Source organism: Coturnix japonica, chromosome 3, assembly GCF_054131305.1.
Source record: "Coturnix japonica strain WE chromosome 3, WE-NBRP24, whole genome shotgun sequence".
Classification (NCBI taxonomy): Eukaryota; Metazoa; Chordata; class Aves; order Galliformes; family Phasianidae; genus Coturnix; species Coturnix japonica.
The window spans coordinates 11,814,800-11,830,744 of record NC_140665.1 but is presented as its reverse complement, the minus strand read 5'-3'; the positions used below and the strand labels follow the sequence as shown (position 1 = coordinate 11,830,744).

At 40.0% G+C, this 15,945-nt stretch overlaps 1 protein-coding gene and 1 long non-coding RNA gene across 29 annotated transcripts in view; one reads left to right on the top strand and one right to left on the bottom strand.

Moving 5' to 3' along the window:
* The window catches only part of FSHR (follicle stimulating hormone receptor), a 91,599-nt gene that overhangs the window by 72,953 nt on the left and 2,701 nt on the right, over positions 1-15,945 (top strand). For 5 of the 26 annotated variants that reach the window (XM_015856891.3, XM_015856889.2, XM_085542740.1 and 2 more), the window contains 5 exons: positions 76-147; positions 2,279-2,356; positions 5,091-5,159; positions 5,242-5,337; positions 9,727-9,912. In XM_015856891.3, coding sequence (XP_015712377.1) covers positions 76-147; positions 2,279-2,356; positions 5,091-5,159; positions 5,242-5,337; positions 9,727-9,912 — 501 coding nt within the window. Of the gene's footprint in view, positions 1-75; positions 148-2,278; positions 2,357-5,090; positions 5,160-5,241; positions 5,338-6,069; positions 6,388-6,804; positions 7,902-9,726; positions 9,913-10,061; positions 12,142-13,553; positions 13,642-15,945 lie in introns of those variants that run through there. The other 21 variants (XM_085542739.1, XM_015856890.2, XM_085542743.1 and 18 more) reach the window with 20 other exon arrangements.
* The window catches only part of LOC107310855 (uncharacterized), a 31,156-nt gene continuing 25,128 nt past the window's right edge, over positions 9,918-15,945 (bottom strand). Inside the window, exons 5-7 of one of the 3 annotated variants that reach the window (XR_014944476.1) lie at positions 15,433-15,513; positions 15,011-15,055; positions 9,918-11,003 (exon numbers count right to left, since the gene is read on the bottom strand). This is a non-coding gene — a long non-coding RNA (uncharacterized LOC107310855). Of the gene's footprint in view, positions 15,219-15,432; positions 15,514-15,945 lie in introns of all 3 variants that reach the window. The other 2 variants (XR_014944475.1, XR_014944474.1) reach the window with 2 other exon arrangements.

The following is a 15,945-nucleotide window of genomic DNA, read 5'->3' as shown; positions in this document are numbered from 1 at the left end:
TGCTTTTTAGTTTATTAGTTATGGCTTCATTCCTGGAAGAGAACTAATCACCTTAATTTCTCCTCTTGTCCTTAGGTTAATATCAAATACAGGCCTTAGGTTTTTACCTGTTGTCCATAAGGTGCACTCCTTCCAGAAGGTTTTGCTGTAAGTTTTAATGATTTTATAAGCTCCTTATGAATGTCTTGCTGTTCTAACAAAAGCTTTTGAGATAGAATTTGCATTGTGCTTGCTTATTAGCATTGTCATAGCATTTTTGGCTGCAGTTTTGTTGGCATTGATGATAACGTAGCCTAAAGGGTCTCTATTCTCTGGAACTTCTTTCTACAAAGCACTGTAGCTTGTACTATGTCAACTACTCTTCCATTAACGATGCTATGAGTGCACGGGTACCTGTCCCAGGGGGCTGATAACAGCCTTCCAGTTCTGTTTCACCAGCTGAAATTCAAACCAGGCTGGTGGATGTGGGAATTTGTTGCCACCTGGTGACAGTTCTCTGGTCTGCATGGAAAGAGTTGCTGAACTTTGTGCTGTTTTCAGTGGTTGGCAATGAGAACAAAAATCACTGGGAAATACCTCTATCACACTCAGTTAATTCACTGGTTGTGAAAAATGCCCCAGGAGTGTAATGTATTCTTCTGTGAAAAAGTTCAGTGCTATTAGGAGGAAAAATATGTAAAGCCTTGTGAGAAAGCTGGTTTGTTTGTTTTCCCAGGAAAGTCACATCTTTTTTCTTGGGGGGGAAAAAAAAAAAAAAAAAGAGTTGTTTTTTTTCATGGAAAAGATCTTGACAAATATTCTGTATATATTCTGTATAACTGTATCAAAATCAAAAGAAAGAAACAAAAATGGGAATTAAGCAACTGTTTTTTCTTTTTGATGAGGTATATTAATAGCATGCAGAAAAACCTGTGAATCTTCAAATCACTGATTATAAGATTTCAGTCTTCAGGAACACTAATCCTGCCGTTGTCTTACAAATACTGTAGACATGCATTATGTACAAAATATATTTATCTTGTACGCTTGATGAATAATTTTGAGAACTGCACTTCAGGGCTCAATGAAGCCATCAAGCAAACGCAACAGCTGTGGAGCCGCAGAACCTTCTGTGGAGCCGCAGAACCTTCCCCCTGCTTACCATTATCATCAGCCCTAACTGGACTTGAATTGCTGTGTCCCAGTGAACAAGAGATATTTTTTTTTAGGTGAAATGCCCCGCTTTTTGTAAGGCCTTGACATAAAACAGACCTTGGTTCAAAGCCTGGCCATGCTAAAGCTCAGTGAGAAAATTCTTGCTGACTTCAGTTGTACTGGTGTTTAAATCCCAAAGATAGATCCTGATGGGTTATTGAGGTTTATGAGGACCTGTCTGTTTCTCTTTTGCATTGGGAAACTTTCACTGCTATGGGTGCCACACTCCCTCCCTATTCCTCTCTCTTCTGATCTCAGTGTGAAGAAGGGTGGACGTGTCAGTTAATACAGTGCTGTGGCCATATTTAACTCTCGGTATGAGATAATTTTGGTACCTCATTTAACTTCAGGCTTTGCAGATAATTAATTTTGTTCCATGCTTCCCAACAGAAACAGCATGAAAACAACCATATCCCCAGACTAAATTATGAGTAATGCTGTTTAACTTCTTTGAGGTCTATTTTGAGCAAGCAACAGAATGTATATCTGCCGTTCTTTCTGTGTAGCAGTCAAAACTGCTGAAAGAGTGAAATGCAACAAACTGAACTGACAGGGGTCCTGAGTTGCCAGTTCTGAAGCGCATACCAACCTTATAAGGAACCTCAAGAGACATTGGTGGGTTATTTTTTTCATGGGTTTTCAGGTCCCTTGCTGAATCAGACCAAAAAGGTCCTTCCATCTTCTGGCTGGGAGGTTGTAAGAAGCAGTCACCTCCCAGCCACACAACTTGTATTTAGTGGATAACAGATTTATCAGTTAAGTCAGTTTAATCCACATCAGGGTTGTAAGACGCACCCAGCTTGTGTGCGTTTCAAGGGCTTAAACCAACCTGGGAGGCAGGCATGAGGGAGATAGGGGGTGCAGAACAAGAGGCTGGAAATGTTTGGCTCCTAACTCTTTTTAGCAGGAAAATTTGCTCTCTGCAGATGGTCAAATGTCTTAAAAGCTTAAGTTGTCAACCTTTGCGTTAAAGAGTTCCTCAGACTTAATATAACATAAAGCAGCATTTGAAATATCGTAACATATTGAAAGACTCACAGAAGTGCAAAAAAAGTTGTTGTTTCCATTGTATTTTGTTTTCCAGAGATGTTCAAGACAATATCCATATTCGTACAATTGAAAGGAACACATTCATGGGCCTGAGTTCTGAAAGTGTGATTCTGTGAGTAAGACATAGCAAATTCATTTCTTCTCACAAGCTCATTCCTTCTCCAAACCTGAGCTGAGGATACTGTGGGATGGGCTCTGTTCTACAGGCTTCCAAATTCAGTTGGAAGTTTTAGACTTCACCCCTACTCCTGCAATCTCTGCATTCTTTCTTGCTGCCATGAAACAGTAATGTATGTTGTTGTTGTTGTTGTTGTATTCTAACTCTGCTCCTTATTTTAAAACCCCTGGTAGAGTAAATTTTGTAATTACTAATGCCAAGGTTAAATGTATTCCACCTACAGCAACAGTTCATGTGATACAAATTGTATTCAGAGGGATGGTGTGACTCATAAATATTTACAGTCAGACACATCATTCAAAGGCATTTGTTACCTTGGCAAAATAGATGTAGATGTTTTGAAAATACAGTATATTTGTACACAATGGTAATGCATTGATACAGGCTGGTTCACAATGCAGTTCCATGCTGTGTGGTTAGATGACTCCTCATTTGAGTCAAACAGTCGTGTTTTTTAATGGACTACCTGGCTTCTTCTGTTGGCATATCAAACCATACTGTGTGCTTACTAACAAGCTCCCTTCATTCCATTGAGCCCGTGGCCAGGCTGGAAGAATCTCCAACTGTGTATGCAGCTAACCTCTCTTCATGCAACAGACAATTAAAGACTGATTGATTTGGTTCACATTGATTTTGGTGGGAGCAGAGACAAACCATCCATACTTGAAGAGGGGACAGTAACAAGTCACCTGGCTGTTCTCTCTCCTTTTTCTCCATAAGTTATCCGCAACCTGTCTGTGCCAAGTTCCCTGAAGTTTTAAACATATACACACACGTACATGAGATATTCATGCAGCTATCTCAAATGTATTCAACTAATGATACCCCAAATGTACTTATTTATCTTTCCTCCTATAATTATAGTATTCGCTGCTCAGATGGGATGTGGTTTTGTCAGAGTTCTGCACAGCACATACCTTATTTATTTCCATAATACCACAATGGGATGAGAGGTGTATGCCAGGTTTTTAGTGTGATTTGCCCTCCTTATAGCAGTCAAGCATTCAAGACTTCCAAGGCACAATGAGCCCCCACAGTCTAAGGAGAGCCAATTTTAGCAGGCTTACTGTGACAGGCTCCCAGCTTGTGTAAGCCAGTAATTTGGATTGCATCTAAGATTGCTTTATGCACCAAGGAGGTGAATTTTAAGTGGGTCTTAAACATACCACTACAGCCAGGAAATGGTGAGTAAAAGCCCACATGTCCAGGCTCTGATTTGTGCCTTTGTTTCACTTGTTACTATCATAAGACTTCCAGATTATTCTGGGGAAACAGCAAGGGTGCTGGTTGAAGTGATGGGAGAATGTGTCTCAGTAGAGTCTTGTCCAGGTAACAACTGAGAAGGAGGAATAACAAAGCCTTGGGATCTAGGCAAAATGTTGCTTGCTCTCTTTACTACCTGAAGACAGTTTGCCAGCTGACATGAGTGTACAGTCCACCCTGTATGACAACAGTAACTCAGAATGTATGACTTCAGTATCTCATTGAATTAGTCAGTGAGAGAAAGCAGTATGAGCTAATACCGTGATTTAAAGCATATACATCAGCCTAGTAGCTTTGAATGGATACGATCAATTTAATATAATAAATATTTTAAATGCCATAAGCAGGGACATAGCTCTCCCGTGTGCCTGATCACTCACGTCTAATAGTGCTATTGCAAGCAAAGAGGATGATGGCCGTTTTTCTGATGTGATCTGACACACACTGTAAGCATGGAATTACGCGCATCAGCCTTCCATGGTCAAAAGGGTAATTCCTTCAACCAGACCCATGATTGATTTTCATAGTGACCTGAGCTCACCACCTTAGACCTCAGATAAGTGGGTCACTTGCAGGCTCAGCTTTCAGTGTGATTTAGGAATGTGGCATCTGTGTTTACTGACAGTGTCACTAAATCAAGCCAATTTTGCCACCAATCAGACTTGTTGTGTCCTCTTGGAGAGAGCATGAGTTCCACTGCAACGAGATGAAAGATTACACCATAAAGATGATAAGCATAACTGAACCAAATGTAGATTTTCAGGACCACGAAGGGAAGAGATGGAAGGACGTCAAACATTCATTAGTTAATGCACTACAGCAAAAACTTGTCGGGAAGCCCTACAATTCTCTACCTTTGCCTTCTCTCAGAGGAAGGAGCCTGGGGAGATGTGGAGCAGGGCTGATGTCATCGGAAGAGGCAGCTGGTATGAGAACTGTCTAGTTCCCAGGCAGTTTGGCACCAGCCACATCCTTTTTTCCTTCTTGAGCCTGTTTTATTTTATTTCAAATAATAATTGGCAAAGGTTAAGCTCTTCCAGAAGCATCTCGGGAAAAGTGAAGTGTATATATAAGGAGCAGCAACAGTAGAAAAGGTCTCACTTGTGCTGGGGTTAACCTGATCCAGCCTCGCTGACTCCCTTTGGGCTTCCCAGGGCAGCTGAGCAGCATTAGTGACTTCATCAGTTCCACCCTCGCTTCAAAAACTTACTCTAACTCTGATGGTAATGCTGGTTTGCCTTCTTCATATCTGCACTCTGCAAGTCCTGCTTCTAACTACTGAGATCTTTTCAGCTGAGATTCTTAGAAATTTGGTGATTTAAATATTCATTTAATAATCCTTTTCAGTGGTTTTATTTGCACATGAAGCTGTATCAGAACACTTTTTGTTTTTTCTTCATTGCAGACGGCTAAATAAAAACGGGATTCAGGAAATCAAGAATCATGCATTTAATGGAACCTGCCTGGATGAGCTGTAACTATTTTTTGTTGTTTACTATTCTGAAAAGCAATTATTTGGAGATACAGCAACTTTTCTTAATCTCTGATTATTTTAGAATCCATATTGTGTTTTCCAGAAATCTAAGTGACAATCACAACTTAGAAAAACTACCAGATGAAGTCTTCCAAGGAGCCATCGGGCCTGTTGTTTTGTAAGTAATATTCAGATTTGTCTTTTCTTGTTAGTAAGCCTACAGAAAAGACTGAAGAAGAACATGTGAATGACAGTCTGGATTTCAACATCTCCCAAATCATGCAGTTCGAAACTGGAAGTGTAGAAAAGTGGAAGCCACATGAGAATATCAGCCATATCAGCCATATCTAGATCCATGCTTTCACTTTGTCCTCAGGGCTTTTAGATTATTTACATCCAGGGATTTAAATCCAGATTCCTCTCCACAGTTGATTAAGCTCTGTAAAAGAGTAGTTCTGCTTCTTTTTTTTTTTTTTTTCCAGAGAAAATACAGTTTGTTTTTTATTTGGGGCAGAATCAAGAATAAGTAGTTGGGTTCTCAGTGTTTACATCTGAATAGCGCACCCTTAAACTGTTTACAAACAGTGAAGATCTGCCCTGCACCTCCAAAGCTTAGTTCAAAACTGAAAATCCCTGCCCTAGAGGGACGTATATATCTCACACAGTTGAGATACAGCTCTCATGTTGGCTGGCAGGCTGAAGAGCATGATCTGAGCAACAGGATGCTCATGGATCTCAGCACTTCACACTACACTTTGCTATGCTGTAAAACACCTGTGAGAGTGCACAACTGCTTGTGTCTGTGAGCACATGCTACAGCATGTAAGAGCTACAACAAAGACAGGTGTGTTTTTCTTGTGTCACAAATCACAACTTCATCACATTCTTTCTTTCTTCCCATCTGTCCTAGACATCCAGAGGGTGCTAGATGTCAATCAGAAAAGGTGAAAACAGGTAAATGGGAGCTACTGGAAGATGTTACACAGAGATTAAAGTGGTTAGAAATCTAAAAAAAAGAGGGAGACAAATGACTGGTTAACATTCTGAAGGCATTTTTCCATGTAGTGATGGTCAATGCATCTATGACACAAAAATGTGTTACTGTATTCTATTCCTCTTCTATCACTCCCTCAGTGCTTTCCTCCTTTGGAAAAGACTGCCGCTGGAGCATCTTTTCAGTAACATCATTGATGTTTCTTTGGAAAAGCATTGTTTCCTATAGCAAAAAGTAAATGCATTTTCTTTGCAAGTTGTAGTGATTCAAAAGGTTCATAAAATTGATATGGCTGTACCTCAGATTCATTTGATAGTTCAACTTCTAACACTGAGTTACTTGTGTAAGAAGTTTTCAGTTCCATTACCACTCTATCCACTGTTCTATGGATGGGAAATTACCTTTTCATCCTGACTGAGATCAAGAAAGCAAAGCCTTCTTACTCATCTGTCACTGTGGCTTACACCTGGAATGCTGAGGAAATGATTGACCCATACTCATATCTTTGCTGGGGAAATAGTGCTGTTGAAATCGAATTTGTGCTGCAGGCTGCCATGTTTTATTAGATGAACATCAGGATGTTTTAACTCTTGTTCTTCCTGAACCAGTTCTCTGTGGTCAATTAATACCAATTCCTATCTTATATTTCAGAATACTTAAACGGCATGGAAGAATGACAAACACAAATAGTAATGTCAGGAAGCACCTAACATTGTCAGCTTTATGCAGGCTGCACAGTCTCAGCAATCAGTTCTTCTTTTGGATGAATTAGAATCTCACTTTTGGAAAGACATCAAGTTTTGAGTTAAAGGAGTTCAGTGCTGACAGTAAGCAAGGAAATCAAATGGCTAATTACTCCCACACATATACAAATTCCTTCTATACAGAAATATGCTTTATTTCCAACTTGGAGTTTTGTAGCTTCAATTTCCGTTCACATTATTTCATTTAATCTTCTTCTTGTGTTCCCACAGCTGTGGGGACTGACATGAACTTTTACTGGAGTCCCTAGGAACCTCTGCCTCCTGTAAGCACTAAGATCATGCTGGAGGTACCAGCAAATTGCAGGAATCTACAGGGAATCCCTCAGCATCCCCCTCTCTATCAATATATTTCATCTGATCAATGATGATCCATTCTGGGCTGAGCTCTCTGGCTGTGTCCTGCCTCAGAAGCAGTGCAAGGTACAGCCATGGTCTTTCCTATCCTTGCAACTTGACTACAACAGGAAACCCACAGATGTGGACCACAAGAGACCTCCAGAAATTCAAGAAGACAGCTGAAACCCCGAGGCACAGCCAGAGGGCACTTCAGATACAGCTGCTGGAAAAACTGGTCTCACTATTGGTCTCCCATCTCTGGCTTCTGCTCTGCCAGCCATGCCTTGCTATTCTGCTACGTTCCTTTCAAACCTGAGCTGACTGTCATCTGGTCAGTGTTCTGAGTAATTCAAAAAAGATTCCCAGAAGGAAGAGGAAGATGTTGGAAGAGAAGTCAGATTCATTTTGCTGTTCCCACACCAACCTCTCTCAAGTCTGATGACTAACAGCCAAGCATTAATAATATACCATGTATTCCCATCACCAATGCTTTCTGGTTTGATTTCCCACTGCTATTTTATCTTCTTGTTCATCTTCCATATTTAATTTACCAATCCTGTAACTAGGGAGGAACATCCCAAAGAATCCCTGCACTGAATTCTGCTCCATGATGTCTCGGTGGATAAAACTACTAAACTACCTGCACAATGTCTGCGTTTCCTCTCTGGGGGAGTCTCTTGATGGTATATCAATAATTTTCTCTAATAGACATCCCAGCAAACTCTGCAGTAGTTTACAGAGCCCCTTCCCCAACTCACTTTGGCTTATATGCAATAATGAACGCGCACACACACACAAAGAAAATAATTTTAAAAGAGAAGTGCATATTTTCATGGGTAAATATTCAGCATTTATGAAATTGTTTTAAGATGCACAGAGACACGGATCCGGTAATATTTTCTTAGATCCAGATGTACTTCTATTTATTTATTGCTTCCACCCCATATATTAACCATGTGGGGCGCTGTACACTCATTTTGTACTTCTAGTTGAAACTACAACCCTGGGGCAGCAGTGTGGGATCCATCTCCAAAATTTCCAGCTGTGGGCACAGTATGGAGACAAAGACCCTCCTTGCTCACAGTCAGTAACTTTGTATTAGCTGAGTGTGAATTTGTTAGCTAGGGCCACCCTATGCTGCAGACTGTGCATTCCTGTATTAATTTTGTTTTGGAGAAAGGGGAATGAAGCTGGAAATGTGCATATGGTGCATGGCAAGTGTCTGAACTTCACAGAGTGCTGCTGAAATCTGATTTCCCCTTCACACAGGACCACTCTCCTACATTAATATGATAATAAAAACACTTTGTGCCTGTTGCGATGTTCTGTAATAGGGATAAAATAACATGTTGTCCTGACATTGCACTGTTAGAGATGGATGCATCTTGGAGGGGTGGGCATGGAGAAAATGACAGATGTTGTCAGTTCCTTTATTAGGATAAATTCTTTTCTTTTGTAAGAGAACGAAGACCAGATCAGCCCTGCATCCTGCATCACTCTTGTCCAGTAAGAGCAAGGAAGCTAAGGGAGGGCAGGGTGATTTTACATAGTCCATTTTACTTTGGTCTAGAAGAAAGAAATGTCCTCTCCTGTTGTCAAAAGCTGAAGGACACAGTTCATCCCCAGCCAAAAGAATATGGGGATGTTTTGCTCTGGATATTATGCCATGGGGACAGAGATGGAGCGCTGTTGGTTCTTTTTCCCTTTTCCTACATGTGTGACACTAGTCTCAACTTAGTGTTTGCACAATGTTTTTCCTTCTGTATGCTTCACTAATGCTCTCTGTAATACATCTGTAGCTGCTTTTGATAACCTGTCTCACAAACTAATTGCCTTCCACATAAATACATCTCTCCTAACCTCCTGTAATCTTACCCCTTCCTCTGCTTCAGTCGATACTCTCTTTGTTTTTAAACCTCTGGAAATATTTCAATGTTTTTGTTCCTCACAGTTTGAACTGTATCGCCTTTCTCTCCCTTTAATCTCTTTTCCTTCCTAATGAGTACAAAATCTGAAATCCCCAACCTCTCCTCGTATCTGTAACTCCCTCTGGGTTCTCTTTGTGTTTATTGCCTCTTCAATGGTGGCCTTTGCACGATGAGATGTTCATGAGGGACATCACGAACTTCCAGTGTTCTTGAATGAGTTTTGCATTTATTTCAGTATTTACTAAATTAAGAATCATATGGAACTAATATTTTATGTCACTGCTAATCCTCACACAGAGGGCATTGGGATCTTTTTCCCAAATCAAAATAACATCTCTTAATTGCTGTTTACAGTGAATAATCGTTCAGATTTCCTTGAGGAACACATACTTATTTATTCCTGGATTCTGTTTTCAGCACACATTTCCAGTTGATCTCTTTTTAATCACTACTCTGGTAATGAGTAGGGCAATCTATAACATGTCTCCACTATGTACCTGAAGTAAATTTGCTTTTTACCAGGATTTTCATATGTTTTCTTAAAGGGATATTTCAAGGACAAGAATCAGCTTCCTGCCAAGTCATGGATTAGAATTCATTAAGAAGCTAAGGGCGAGGTCTACATACAAGTTAAAAAAACTTCCTGATTTAAGCAAATTTAGATCTTTGATTGAGGCAAACTTCACCTATCCTAGCCATTGCTGTGCATTTACAAACTGGAAAAGACAAAAGTAAGTGATTTCATTTGTTTTAATTTTTGGTGTTTCTCTGCAGTTGGTAGTGAACAAACTGGCTATGAAAGTACATGAATAGAAATAAATAAATGCACAATGCATTCATGCTTACACATGCTGCACAGTGCACTGCCTCTCCATTCCAGGTAGGTAATAAATTTTGGTAGACATATTGGTATCAGTGCTTTCTCCATATGAGACTCCAGCCTGCATGTGTCGTTGGATCATCTCTCACTGGGACCTGCTGTTCTGCACCAGCCTGGAGCCACCACGCTGAAGATACCCATCAGAAAAATGTTGATTACTTTTCAGGAGGTAACTGGAAGCACATCTGTGTTTCCAGAGAAGCAGGTCAATACTTGGCCATCAATTCAGGAAGGTAACAGGACTGCAGAGTGGTCTTAACTCTCAGAAAACCACACTGAAGTTGGAAACAAATAAAATGAATTAATAGAACAGAACAGACCAGTTCGGTTGGAAGGGACCTACAAAGATCATTAGGTCCAACTGCCTGAGCACTTCGGGGCTAAACAAAAGCTACAGTATGTTAATAAGGGCATTTTCAAGATGTTTTTAGAACACTGAGAAGTACAGGACATCAATCACCTCACTATGAAGCCTGTTGCAGTGTCTGAATACCCTCATGGTAAATTGATTTTCCCAGTGCCCAATCTGACCCTGCTCTAGTTTACCCAAAGTAATTTCCAGGGCTTGTTTTAATTTGCCATCAGCAAAGATGTGCTGAGAAATCAGGTATTAATGATTTCCTTTGAGTATTTTCAACTATTCAGATAGGCTTTAAATATACGCATTAACTATTTAGTGATCTCCAGAGATCCCTTCCAGCTAAGATTCTGTCAACCTCCTGAATCTGCGCCACTAGAAAACTTGAGGCACCGTACCTATGGAAACACATGCTATTATTTGAAGTCCTTTTACATAGCATCTTTGGAATTTGCCATGGCAGAAAAAAACTTATAGGCTTCTTCAGGCACACGGACTTGGTTACCTGCCTGCCCCAATGGCAAAGTGGCAGTTACTTGCTAGTGAGTTCAGGTTGGTGAAATCCCAGAGGCTGTTGTCACAAGCTGCAAATAAATGAATGACATTTAAAGCAATAAAATCAGTATACGGCAACTGGTGTCCTATATGGAACTTTTCTAGAAAGCAGTTTCAGTGATTAAAAAATACTCATGCTATGAATATGTAGCAGAGCTATATAGGTTTCCTTGAGCTGGCCTATCAAATCTCATTTGTTCCCTACAGAGGAAAACAAGCCTTCTTAAAATATATCTTCTTAATGGCTCACACGTTTTCTGGTCTTTGCTGAATATATTGTTTCTACAGGAGGACAGCTGAGCTCCAGAATGCCCCAGTAAATTATCTCAGAAAAGAAAAGTACCCTACATGGCTGAAAGATTGTTAAAATAGTGGGAAAATATATTAAGATCCATTTTTGTGGAGTTAATAAAACTGAATCTGTGAAAGACTTTAATCACTTTTTTGTTTTTTTGAAGGAGCTATGCTTAAACTTAATATATCCTGTTAATGCATGTTAATTTCGGATTTAAAAAGCTAAAAATATTCCTGAAAGAATAGCTACACTTCAGCAACAGAGATGGTTCTTTCTTTCATTTCAATTTGTTCTATTAATTTAATTCAAATAATATTTCATTTAATTGTAGTTAACAAACAAAATTGCAGCTAACAAAGCAGGAAGGCTTTTGTATATTAAAAAAAAAATAGGTGTAGAAGGGAACAGACCAAAATCTACGAGGGAGAGCCAGCAAGAAATTGTGGTATTTTGGCTAAAGTTATGAAATTTGGTGTTAAATAAACACATTTGGAGGAACCATTTTCTGTATACAACACATTCCAGGTAGATCTGAACACGCTGTGAAGATGACTGAATGCCAGTTGCCTCCATTTAGAGATGAGCTAAGTTTTCATCCATTGAGACTGTGGCAGGAACCATTAGGATGACATCACTGTCTTGTAAAAGAAATGCATCACCAGTGGGAAAAAGTATAAAAATTCAAGCCAAATCCATAGGTGCTCTGCTGTGTTTAGAACAAAGTTGAATGCATTTATGTTTTCAGTGCTTACCAGACATATCTCTTCTAAAACTATCACACATAAATACAAAATGATTAGAGCCAATGAATTAGATCAATCTTTCCTGTTAACTGCTTTTAAACATAATTAAAAATGATCATTACATTTGTACAGTTGTGTCATGTACTGAACTTGGTAGGCGACCAATATCCCCTGTCCAGAGATGAATGTCTGCCTGTTGTTTTGGTGCTATGTGTTTGAATACCAAAAGTATTCCCATGCAATCCAGCAGAGATTAGTTGCACATGCTGCAGCTCTACGCACTTGCATTTCAAAGCAGCGTTCTTGACGAGCTGTGTGTATCCAGGGCTGCTCAGGTTTTTAAAGAGCTATTATTAGTCTGCAGTGTTTGCTCACACAGCATCTAGTATTTCTCTGACAAGAGTTGTACTTGGTTTAGTACAGTAGGCATTGCTTATTCTGCTGGGAAAAGCAGTGTGAGCTGACTTACTGTGCCTCTTCACCTGAACCAGTCATTCCCCTGTAGAGGTTCTGTAGTGAAAATGCTATGTCACAGCCTGAAGCAGTGACTGAGCACCTGGTGGGAAGGCATGGCCAACCCAGGGGAGCTCAAGTGCAAGCAATGTATCTGAGTGACTGGAAGGGCCAGAGCCAGGACCCATCCCTTCCCAGACCTCATTTAAGGGTTGGTAGTGGAGGTGAGTTATGCCACTGGAGATCTCTGCCTTCCAGAGGCCTTCCAGAGTTAAGCAGTTTTCCTTCCTTTGTTTCTGCATCCACAGCTGCTGCATTTGGGCTTGTTCTCATTTGCTGCAGCATAGCACTGTGTTACCCTGCTAGTATCACTCTACTTTTCATCATTCTGTGGCATTAAAGGTTCCGATCTCAGAATTTTTCCTGGTATTCCAGAGGATGCTTCATAACCCCTGGAAGCATAATTCTAAGAATCACTGCAGTATTTGATGCACCTATGTATGGGAAATTGGTAATCACAGCCTGAACCTCTGATTAATCAGCTGAGGCAAGTGTCTGGTCAGCTGTGGGAGCACAGGTGAGAGTGATTTAGCTGTGCTCCTGGAAGGGGTGGGGCTTGACTCCACCTTCTCTAGACCTCATTTAAGGGCTGACCACCACTAAGGCAGCATCTCTTGGAGATTGCTCCCTGGTGGAGATTGCCTCAGCTTTTCTTGGCAAAGGCATCCACATTTTCCTTTGCAAATAACTTTTCCAATATTTGTCATCATCTATGTTACCATCTTCATAACATTCAGCCTTACAACCTATGAGAAATCTCAGGAGGAACCAAAACATGTGGCTCCATTTGTATAAGATTTCCTCTTTTTCTGAGATTTTTGAAGCACTTGAGAACCTTAGATAAAATAGGTAAATTGCCATAATGGATCGTGAGCGATCACTTCTGTCTGCACCAGCTCTGTCCTATTAATGGAAGTATTAAACTTATGAAACAAAGTTTTGGCAGTTCTGATTTTTTTATTATTATTATTTATTATTATTATTATTTCATTGTTCAGAAGGATTGTATGATAAATTTTTATCTGCAGGTTTGTCATATTGGTTTGTCATTATACAGTATTCCATACTGTGATGGTGACCTAACAGTGAACTGCTTTTCAGGACAAGTCCAGTGAGGTATGTTGAGCTCCTCTCACATTCCCCTGTGATTGGGAAATAATATCCTTCAAGCTCAGGGCAGAGATTGGATGTTAAAACTCTAAACTTGACAGAGACCATTATGAACTTCAGCAAGCTTTTGGCTTTCCTTGACATAAAGATCGCCTTCTGCCTGAAAGAATGGCACTGTTATGACTCTGTCCTTGAACTTGGTCATTATTCTTTGGAGGAGGTATCACTTGAAAAGCTATTTTTAAAGAACATGGCAGCATTGGGGGTCATGTTTGGCTCTCTTTTCACAAGAACATAATATCAGTTGCTCACTACTCACTTGATGTCACTCTTTGGTAAGGATGGTTGGTTTGAGATAGGGCCCAATGCAAAACCGAGACCAGGACTATTTATTCTGCTGAGTGCATTTCTTAACACACAAGATCCTGCTGTCACCAGATCCAGATGGAGTGCATGAAATATAACTGCTCACACAAACACTGTTGTTTTTGTCAGAGTGTCGTGATAATTTTAATGTTATTCTTTACGTTATCCTTTCTCTGGGTTATTTTTCAGGGTGTTTACTTGGGTAAAACAAGTTAAGCAGGAGCTCTGGCTTACAAATAGCCCAGATTAATGAACTGTTTTATGATATGTGCCCTGTCCCTTGCCTAAAGTGTTTGGATTTTTGCTCCAAGAGCACAAAAGGCAAATATTTCAGGGCGGTCAGTACAAGGTGATGGCTTTTCTTTCCCCTGAGAGTTTGTAGTTGCCCATCATAGTGCTCGTGATGCAAGGAAGCAGCCAGGAGACCCTTTGCTACCCATCCTCAAAGCAAAGACAGCAGCAAACTCTGTGGGAGCCTGATTCTGTTTGAGACCTCTGGGTGTTAAATAATTCAGGAATGAATAAATAATAATAATCAGAAATATTTCACTGGCCTTACATAGCTGTCTTATCTGTGGGATAGAGCTAGCTCTAGGCAGTCTCCATAATTTAGGAAATGGCTTATTTTTAACTCATAGCTGAGAAACGATTGGATAAAAACATTTCCTTCATTTACTAAAACCAGGAGCTGCAATAGCTTTCATACCCTCAAGTGCTTGTTACACTCAAAACTGAGGGACTTTCTCTCCTGTTATTTCTCCTCAAAAGCACATACTCCCTTTCAGCTAGGGAGTCATTGATATATTGATCAACACGCTGGGCCCCTCACTCATCCTTACCAAATAGAACACAGGGGAACAGAACGTAATGCCTTGTTATTGCAGCTGTGACCTCCACAGTGCATATTTGACCTCCCAGGAAATCGGCTTTCTGCCTCAGTTGACAGGCAAGATAAAAAATATTAATAACAGCAGACAATGCTCAGAACCTCGTAAGAAATGTTTCTCACCTTCTGGTGCTGGATCTTCATTAGTTTTTCTTTCTTCCTTTGAAACTGGATTGTTTTGAAGATGGAATAAATACACAAAGAATAAGAGTAAATTTAGGTTACCAAAGCGGGTTCTAGCTTTTAACCTACTGCCCATTGTTTAACCAGTTCCAAACCGCTTGAGTAGAAAGCTGTCCAGTCAAGATGGGAGATAAGCTGTGGTCCTGTGCTGGAAAACAGACACCAAATTTACTGTCTAAACAGTAAGTGAAAGTAGGCAGAGCAGAACTGTGTTTGCTTTGCAACACATTGTCAACTGTTTTATTTGAGAATTCAAATCAAGTTCGGATCTACCTTTATGCAAACCTATGGCTGTAAGTTTCTGGAACAGCAAAACTTTGATGTTCTACAAGAAACAGTTATTTAAGGCCTTTATTTCTTACCTCAATGGATCTGATCTCAGACAAAACATTTGTGTCTTCCCTCGGTCTACACATGGAGAAGAAGGGTTCCAAATGAATCCTCTAGAAAATAAAGCCAAACACAAAGTAACTAAATTAAAACAATTATAATAATAATAAAGACAATCGAAGAAAAAAAATTTCTTGAAACTTTTCCATTTTTTCCCACTGAAAATTCTCAAAACATTAAAAAAAAAACCCAAACCATTCTAACAGTGGTTGTGGAAGCTAAGGCTTCCCTTCACTCCTTCCTTTCACTTCACTTTCCTTGAGAAATGTGGTTGAAGCAAAATATTCTGCCAAGTCTACTACTGTTATCTGTGATGGTATCTGTCTTTCAGAGATTATCTGGAAGCCCTGCTCGCTTCATGCTATTTATTTGCTTTAATGGCCAGTGACAAATATGATATTAGATATACTCAAAATGAATGGCACACACTGCAGATGCTCTGTGCCCTGAAGGAATTTTGGTTTTCAGTACGACACATTGACTGC